The sequence below is a fragment of the Herpailurus yagouaroundi genome, unplaced genomic scaffold (assembly GCF_014898765.1).
Source record: "Herpailurus yagouaroundi ecotype Mexico unplaced genomic scaffold, PumYag 202, whole genome shotgun sequence".
NCBI lineage: Eukaryota > Metazoa > Chordata > Mammalia > Carnivora > Felidae > Herpailurus > Herpailurus yagouaroundi.
Window position 1 is genome coordinate 931,408 of NW_024412433.1, and position 9,035 is coordinate 940,442.

The 9,035-nt window shown below is 66.6% G+C and overlaps 1 protein-coding gene and 1 long non-coding RNA gene across 25 annotated transcripts in view; one reads left to right on the forward strand and one right to left on the reverse strand.

Annotated features, from left to right (window-relative positions):
* The window catches only part of KIF1A (kinesin family member 1A), a 94,621-nt gene that overhangs the window by 41,950 nt on the left and 43,636 nt on the right, over positions 1–9,035 (forward strand). For 10 of the 24 annotated variants that reach the window (XM_040450417.1, XM_040450418.1, XM_040450420.1 and 7 more), the window contains 5 exons: positions 3,979–4,054; positions 5,540–5,618; positions 5,987–6,129; positions 6,580–6,606; positions 7,968–8,179. In XM_040450417.1, coding sequence (XP_040306351.1) covers positions 3,979–4,054; positions 5,540–5,618; positions 5,987–6,129; positions 6,580–6,606; positions 7,968–8,179 — 537 coding nt within the window. The remainder of the gene's footprint in view (positions 1–3,978; positions 4,055–5,539; positions 5,619–5,986; positions 6,130–6,579; positions 6,607–7,967; positions 8,180–9,035) is intronic. The other 14 variants (XM_040450423.1, XM_040450425.1, XM_040450426.1 and 11 more) reach the window with 2 other exon arrangements.
* LOC121014332 (uncharacterized) overlaps positions 1–9,035 on the reverse strand; it is a 27,481-nt gene that overhangs the window by 17,909 nt on the left and 537 nt on the right. The window lies entirely within an intron of this gene.

A 9,035-nucleotide genomic window follows, 5' to 3' on the forward strand; every position in this document is an offset into this window, starting at 1 on the left:
GAACTGCATGAGGAACTGTGTGAGGAACCGCAGGAGGAACCGTGAGGAACCATGTGAGGAACTGCGTGAGGAACCACGGGAGCAACCGTGGGAGGAACTGTGAGGAACCGCGGGGGGAACCGTGAGGAACCGTGTGAGGAACTGCGTGAGGAACCGCGGGAGGAAACCGTGGGAGGAACTGTGAGGAACCGCGGGAGGAACCGTGAGGAACCGTGTGAGGAACCGCGTGAGGAACCGTGTGAAGAACTGTGGGAGGAACCGTGAGGAACCGCGGGAGGAATTGTGCTGGGAGTCGGACATGCTGTGTCGGGAAATCTGTGGGAACCGCATGTGAATACACGTGAAGAATCGTGAGAAACTGTATGTGGACCGCGTGAGGCACCGTGGGACTTTGTGTGAAACGGCGTGGGGATGGTGTGAGGGATCTCTGAGGAGCTGCGTAGAGGGCTGTGCGAGGAACTGCGGTCTGTGAGAGGCACCATGTGAGCAACCTCTGGGGATCCGTGTGGGGAGTTGTCCAGGGCACCTGCATGAGGAAGCGTATGAAGTGGGGAGTGATGCGTGAAACGCCGTGAAAGAACCGTGAGGAGCTGCGTGGACGGTGTGAGGAACCGGGCAAGAGCTGTATGGAGAACGTGAGCAACTGTGCGACTGCGTGTGTGTGACAGCCTGAGGCGTGAGGAGCTCTGAGGAACCGTGTGGGAAACTGTGGGGAAGCGTGAGGAACCGTGGGAAGGACTGTAAGGAACCGTGTGAGGAGCCACGTAGGAAGCGTGTGGGGAGTGGTGGTGTGGATGGTGTGTGCAAAAGTGGTGACTTAGGAGGGGAACTGTGAGGCGTTAGTGGAGAAGCGCGTGAGAGAGAACTGCGCGGAACTGCGCGAGGGACTCTGTGGGGACCTGAGGGCACTGGGAGGAACCGTGAGAGGAAACGTGTGACAGACTGAGGAACCGGGAGGAACTGTGTGAGGAAAGCGCCGGGAACTACGGGAGAGAGCGAGAGGAACACTCCCGGGGCCTATAAAGAGCCGTGCGGGAACGGCACGCGGAAGTGTGCGGAAGCGCGTGAGAAGGTGTGCGGGGAGCTGGCTGTGTGAGGAATTCTGGGGAATAGCGCGTGAGAGTGTGTGGACGCGTGTGAGGGGACCGTGAAGAACGGGGCGCGAACCTGTGTGCGGAGCTTCGTGGGAAGCCAGGGAAGGACGGTGTGACGAACGTGCGAGGAACCGTGAGAGAAGCCGAGGGTGTAAGCGGAGAGCTGTGAGGCGCTTCGTGGAGCCGCAAGAAGCGTGTGGAATGGTGTGGGCGGACGGCGTGGGAAGCGTGTGAGAGACTCTGGAGGACACTTTTGGAGGGCGGTGCGGAGCTCTGGGACGACGGGGGGAGCCATGTTGGGGAGCGCGAGGAACCGGGTAGAACTGGGTGTGGGGGGCTGGGAGGACCGGAGAGAAACTGCGTGGCAAACCGTGATAGGCCGTGTGGGGAACTGTGTGAGGAATTGTGAGAAAACGTGCGTGAACTCTGGGAGACGGTGCGGAAGCGCGGGCGACACCGTGGGCAAGTGACCCGTGTGGGAACGGGCGGAAAACCGTGGGAAGGACAGGCCACGACCCCTCACACGGTTCTCTTCAGTTTCTCAGAGTCCCCCGCACGGCCTCGGTGCGGTTCATCACGCCGTTCCTGGCACAGCTCTGGGCACGCGCTCCCCTCCTAGTCAGCAGGAGAAGGGGTGTGCCTGAGGAGCCGCGAGGAACTTTCTGGGGCAGGGCACGCACGGTCTGTGGAACAGCCCGTGCCAGAGATTTGCGTGGAGGACCGCACGTGAGGCCGTGGAAAATCGCGCGGGGTCCGTGTGGGAGGTGCGTGTGCGGAGCCGGACGCGGCGCCGTACGGACCCTTCGGGAACCGCGAGGGACGGCGTGCACGCCGAGGAACCGCGTCGAAGCGTGTGGAGGGGGGCCGATACGAGGAGCCGTGTCACGGGCCGTGCGATGAGTCGTGCGGAAGCGTGTGGGGCGCTGTGGGAGGGAGGGGTGAGGGGCCGTGAGGTCCTCGGCGAGGCCCCCCCGGCAGCCGCGGTGGAAACTTGGGCAGGGATCGTGCGAGGGAGTTTTTGAGGACCAGGGCCCGGAGCAGGGGGCGTGGGGACACGTCCTCGTGAGGCGAGGAGGCCGGCGGAGGGCGGGGGTCCGACGTGAGGCCCGGAGGTCCGTGTCAGGCGCCAGTTGACCGCGGCTCAACGGGGCGAGCGGACGCGTTTCGAGCAGGGCTCGTGACGTCTGATCGAATCTGGCCCGCGCTGCTCGGGCCGCCGCACGAAGAGGAGACTGGGGACGGGCGGTCCGGTGCGGCCGCCCGGAGAACGGAAGTCGGCCTTGCGGAGACCCGGGTGCAAGATGACGGAGGCCGGGAAGGCGGGGGAGAAGGGGGAGCAGGGGTGGCTCTGGGAGATGCGGGAGCGGGAGCGATCGGGGGCTGCCGGCGGACGGAGCGAGCCGTGGTGGGGGCGCGGCGGAATCGAAGGGGACTCTGGGGGTCCCTGCTGAAGGGCCCGTGTGACCAGAGGGCGTCTACCGTGGGGACGAGGAATGTGACAAATGTGGCAGAGGGTTCGGCCTCGGGAATTAAATCAGCAAAAAACGAGGTAGAAATACAGTCTTCGTCCGTCGCGTTTCGAAGGAGAGCAAAAGGCCCTGGGTGCCGACGAGCTGCCGTGAGATGGGCCCTCAGACCCGCTCTCAGCGAAGCCAGCGCGGCCTCTCTGCGGGCTCTGATCGCGTGCCTCAAGAGCTTTCACAGTTAAAAACGATTTTTTCGTGTGTCTTCAGTTTTGAGGGAAAGAGACACAGAGCTTGAGCAGGGGAGGGGCAGAGAGAGAGGGAGACACAGAGTCCGAAGCAGCTCCGGGCTCCGAGCTGTCGGCACGGAGCCCGACGCGGGGCTCGAACTCAGGAGCCGTGAGACGGTGACCCGAGCCGAAGTCGGACGCTTAACCGGCTGAGCCGCCCCGGCGCCCCGGGCGCCCTCCGAGATCTAGGGGAGCGCCTCTTGGAAATCAGCCTGAAGAACAGCGACGGAGGAGCCTGCGTCTAGAGAAAAGGCACAGCCCTCGTGGTGGCGCCCGTGTGCGTCTCCCGGGAGGGCTCTGGGGGACAGGGCCGTGTCCGGTGGCCTCTGCAGGGGCTCAACAAATACTTTTAAGCAACTGTGTGCACGAACGAGGAGACGGTGGAAAGTAACTGGGTGCCCTCGGTCGGTGGACTCCCTCGTTCCATCAGCGGCGTCCCCAGGGAGCGGTCAGCGGTCTCCCTCAGTCAGTCCGTAAGCAGTGTCCACGGGGCGCGGTGCCCAGCGGCCGTCGCGTGGCCGGAGTCCGGGTTCCGGATGTCCTCTATCTGCCGGAATGGAGGAGGAAAGAGGCACAGGAGTAGGCGAGGGTGCGGAGGACGCTTCGTCCTGGGGCCGGCGGGCGGGGGCAGGAGCGGCTACCGAAGAAGGGGCCTGTGCCCTGGGCTGCAGGGCAGGGGAGGGAAGGTGAGTTCAGTGAGGGAGACACGTGAGCGACGGGCGTGGGCAGAGGCCCGCGTTGTCACGTAAAGCAGCGGGGCCTTTGCTGTTTAGTCAGCGGGACTGACGGTGGGGCCCGAGGAGGGGGCAGCGGGCTCAGACCGGCCCTTCGGACGGAGCAGAGGCGGGACACGCGGCCGTGTCGGGCTGCGTGGCCCAGACGCGCGACGGGACAGGCGAGGGAGGAACCCGAGGGATGTGCCTGGCAAGTCTGCTCCCAGCCCTGAGTGCAGGCGCCCGGGGGCAGCACCCTGGGGTTCCGGTGGGGAGAGGCCTTGAGAACCGGCCCGGCCCCGCCTTCCACACCAGCCTTCGGTTTGGGGGACCCACCCACAGACCCCGTGCTTTGCCCTGCCAGCTCCCTTCCCTTCTGGTGGGCTCAGGCTTCACCTCGAATGTTCCTCCCCCACAGAACAAGAAAAAGAAGAAGACCGATTTCATTCCCTACCGAGATTCCGTGCTGACCTGGCTGCTCCGGGAAAACCTGGGTGAGGCCTCTCGGGGTCGCCTATCCCCCCGGGGTTCTAACTTCCACCCTGGGCCGCCGTCCCGCCCTCCCTCCTGGGGAGGGGCGTCCAACCACCAGGAGGCCCCTCCCCCTTTCTGGGCTGAGGTCGAGGCGGACCTGGGGGGTCCTTCCGGAGGGCCCGGGCTGGTGGCCAGCGAAGGGCTGAGGAGAGCAAGTGCGGGGACGCAGCATGGCCCGCGGGGCCACAGGACACACACGCCTGTGCCGCTGCTCCCGCTTTAGGCCTGTGACACCCGGACCACGTCCCCCCACCCCCCACTCCGCGATTCCGGGGAGCCCTGCTTGCTTGCTGGGCTTTTGGGAGGTGCCACACGTCACGCCTTCTCCCTGAGTTCTGGGCCACCGAGAGACAGAGAGGGAGATGGAGACTGAAACGTTCCCAATCCCGATCCCTTCAACCCAAAAACAACCGTGGGGGTCCTCCCTGGCTACGTTTACAGCTCGGGAGGCCGACACCCAGGAAGGTAAACTGAGTCACGGGCTGACCCGGTGAACATAGGCAGCTGGGATCTACAGCCTTCCTCAGCTTCACGGCTGTGGTGTGGGGGCCCCGGCTGGCTGACCCTGCACCCCGGAAGCAGTCTGGCTGTTCCTCAGCTCAGACTAGCGATGGGCGCGCTCCGGCAGGCAGGTGAGCCCCACCGAGAGCGGACGGTATGTGCCAGGAATGCGTTTCTTCACCCGAGGCCAGGAAGGAGGCCTTTGCCACAGGGCGGGGGCCGGCCCCAGGGTTGGGACAGGGGGAGCCCCCCACAGCCCAGCCTGGCGCCCGAGCCCTTTAGGCTGTCACCTCACAGTTTGTGTGGGGGCCACACCCTGGGCACATGACTCCCGGGACACGCGTCCCTGAGGTCACAATGGAGAGGCCATCGGTCCCAACCCTGAGCGCGGACAGGCAGCCGTCCCGAGGGCTGCCCGGGCCGCTGACCCGACCGCGCCGATGGCCCAGCCCCTGCTCCGCTCAGAGCCTGCGAGTGATCCTTCGGCGTCTGAACTGAGGTCGAACATCCATTTCCTCGCGCAGTGTGTTACCTGATGCCGGGCTCCGCGCTGCCCCGGGCTGGGAATGTGACCTTAAATACCGAGAAAAATCTTCCAAATGAGGAAGATAGAAGTGAAAGAAATCATTGCACCTGGAGTTGAATTGAAACGAACGTTGACTTTCTCAAGAAATTATCCTGAGCGTGAGAGGAAATGCTCCTCTCTTCAGTGTGGGGAGGGAAGACTGGTGGTTGAGAATAAACCCAAATTCGAGCAAAGCACTCTGCGGGAGAAAAATGACCGAGGTACCCGCCGCGGTGATGAAGTCAGGCCCCCCGTTCCCACAGTCGGCCCGTGACGCAGTTTACCTCTCTGAGCCTTGGCCTCCCCAGCTGTACATGCAGGCGGGGAGGGGCAGGAGGGTGGGGGGAGGAGCCCCTGCGACCTGGCCTTCTTCCCGCAGGCGGGAACTCCAGGACCGCGATGGTAGCGGCCCTGAGCCCTGCAGACATCAACTACGACGAGACTCTGAGCACGCTGAGGTGTGTCCTCCAGGGAGGTGGGCCCTGTCCCCCGCCCCCCCAACCCCGGCAATGGGACTTGCTCGCTCGTCCCTGGGACCACAGGCCCAGACGCGAAGGCCCCGCCACGGGGAGAAGATACCACCCTGTCCCTGCTCCTCCTGGGGACTCAGTTCCCCCGAAAGGGGGCAGGGTTAGGTGAGGCCCCCTGTGGGTCTCTGGCCAGTGGCCCCACTGACTCCAAGTGGCATGAGCCCCTGCCCTGTGTCACAGCCCCTGGGTCCCTGCTACTGAGGCCCTCCCCACCACGGCTCTGCCCCGGGCAGGGCTCCGGGTGCCCTCGGGCCTGCCCGGCACGGGCACAGCCCACAGTTCCCTTGGCCGTCCAGGTACGCCGACCGGGCCAAACAGATACGCTGTAACGCCGTCATCAACGAGGACCCCAACAACAAGCTGATCCGTGAGCTGAAGGACGAGGTGACCCGGCTGCGGGACCTGCTGTACGCCCAGGGTCTCGGGGACATCACCGACAGTGAGTGTCTGTGCCCGCCTGTCCTGGGCAGGGCAGCCGGGCCAGAGTGGCCTCCCTCCTGGGGACGGCCACCCGCTCGCTGGCTGCGGCCCGGCCGGGACCGGTCAGGCGGCCTTTGTGGCCTCGCCACCGGAATCCTAGCCCCGCTCTGAGTCCCCGTGCGAGGCCCCCCCCCCCCCCCCGGCGGGAGGCTGGGGTTTCCGTCCTCGACCCGGGTGGACTGCATGGTTCGGGTTTGGAGCTGGCCCAGGCAGGCCACGGACGTTTTTCCCGGAAGCCACATGGGCAGGCCGTGGGCGCGGGGGGTTGCAGCGGTCTCCGTGCGTCCCCCGAAGACCCCCGCCACCCTGTCGGGTGCCCGGCCTGCGACCGGCTGCCTCAGACCCTCTGGAGACAAACCTGTTCTGTTTCTCTGTCTCTCCTCCTCCCCCACGCCTCCCCTCCCCATAGCCAGCACTGTGCCCGGAGGACCCAAATGTGTGTATCCCCCTCACTGCTCTCTGCATCCCCGCTTCTGTGCCTGCTCGGCGGGGCATAGGGCAGCACGGCGGGGCATAGGGCAGCACGGCGGGGTGTAGGGCAGCACGGCGGGGAGGGGGAGGGGCCCGCCCGCCCAGCCCTCCTCTGCCTTCCCCTCTTTCAGGGGCTGGGGACAACAGCCGTCTTGTTCGCAGACACCCTCTAGGTGGATGCAGGCCATGCTGCCTTGTGAGCCTGCGTTCCGGGTTCAGTCCCGTGTCTGTGTGGGAAACTGAGGCCACAGGGAGGCCTGGTGCAGTCGAGGCCCTGCCAGGCCGGAAGTGACTGAACTCGGCCTGTCCGAGCGCCCCGCAGTGCCAGAGGCCTGGCGAGCTCGGAATGTTAGCTGGCACCGGAGGGCCGGGAGAGCTGGAGGGCCCGCCGAGGCCCGGGGCCTGTCCCCTGGCTCCCGGCTCCGGCCTCCCCCAGACCACACCGCACACACCTTCCCCTGGAAGCGCCCGTGTGCCCTTCTGGCCTTGGGCCTGGCTCCCTGCGGCATGGACATGTGGTTTGGTGCCTCCCCGACCCAGGGGCCGCAGGGTGCCCTCGGTTGCCCCAGCGCCCCGTGCTGTCCTATGTTTGCCGCTGCTCTGCTGTGTGTCTGCTTCTGCCAGGAGGGCTCTGGGCATCTCCCGTACCAGGGGTGGCCTAGCTCAAATCCCAGGCCTCGGGCTCCCCGGGCACCCCAGTGCCAGGAGACCCTGGTCCCAGAGCAGGCTCTTCGGGGTGCAGGAGTGACGTGCTCCCTAGGGGGTTCCCAGTTCACCTCTCCTCCAGGGTGTTCTCGGGGCGGATTCCTGTGCCCGGTGGGGCTGGACAGTTAGCACAGCGCAGTCCTCGCAGCTGGGGGGTGCATGGCCGACCAGGCGGGTGATGGGTGCCAGGGGTGGGCGCCCATGGCGGGCAGGATGAGGACGGGTGTCGGGGCCCCGGGCGTAGGAAGGCCGCAGGACGGCGCCAGCACAGGGTGGTGGATGGGGTGGGGGGTGCGGGGAAGGCCGCTCCCGGACAGAGGCCGCCGGGCGGCCTGGGAGCAGGCGCGGGGAAAGCAGACGGGCCTCAGGGCCGGGCAGGTGCGGAGGGTAGAGGCGCTCGAGCGGGTGCCGGGGTGCTGGGCGGGCTCGGGGGGCCGCGCCCTGGCGGGAGGTGGTGGGCGGCCGTGCATGTGCTTGTGCGGCGCTGGGCCCCAGGCTGCACCCGCCGGCCGTGTCTGTTTCCTGCCTCTCTTCACCTGCCTCTTGCTTTTTCCCAACTTGGTCTTTCTTTTCTCTCCCTCCCGTCTGTCTGCCCGCCCTCTCCTTCCCTTCCTCCCGTAGACGTGTCCGACCTTGAGAACAATAACCGTAACCGTGGCGGGGCGGAGTTGAGTCCAGCCCCTGACAATCTCTCCACAGTGACCAACACCCTGGTGGGCATGAGCCCCTCGTCCTCGCTCTCGGCCCTGTCCAGCCGCGCCGCCTCCGTGTCCAGCCTGCACGAGCGCCTGCTGTTCGCCCCAGGCAGCGAGGAGGCCATCGAGAGGCTGAAGGTGAGGGCTCGGCCGGCAGGGACGCCACCCCCGGGGCGGGGACGGGGCGGGCCCGGGACCTCTCCCGCTGGCACGGCCGGCCGTGCTAACGGCGCGGGGTGGGCCGGCTCGGAGGCGGAGCGGCCGCACGGATGGGTGCAGACGGGGTCTGGGCCCCACCCCCGGTGCCCCCACTGGCGCCCAGCACCGAGGGGTCCCCGCCTGCTGAGCAGGGCGGGCGCGGGTCCTGGGGGTTCTGTGCTCACACCCGCTCGGAGTGTTCCCCTGGCCCGCAGCGGCCCAGCGGTGGGCGGGCTGCCTTTTCGTTTATTGGCGTTCCGTCAGCGGATGACTGGGGTGCCGGGCTGTGTGGGGCTGGGGGGGGGGGGTCCAGGCCTCGGAGACAGAAGCACGGAGGCTGGACAGAGGCTGGACCGTGGCTGGCGTGGGGCACGGGTGGGGCAGGCTGCCCACCGGGGGGGCAGCTGGGAAGGTAACTGGGAGCTGGTGCGGATGTCAGAAGTGCTCGTCCCCTGTCCCGGCAGCGGCTGAGGGTCACCTGTGCCTCGGAATCAGTTTCTCAGTGTCCCCACGTGTCTCCCAGGGTCCCACATGTCTCTCAGTGTCCCCATGTGTCTCCCAGTATCCCCGTGTGTCTCCCAGGGTCCCCGTGTGTCTCCCAGTGCCCCCGCGTGTCTCCCAGGGTCCCCCTGTGTCTCAGTGTCCCCACGTGTCTCCCAGGGTCCCCACGTGTCTCTCAGTGTCCCCACGTGTCTCCCAGGGTCCCCATATGTCTCTCAGTGTCCCCACATGTCTCCCAGGGTCCCCATGTGTCTCCCAGGGTCCCTGTGTGTCTCCCGTGTCCCAGGTATCTGTC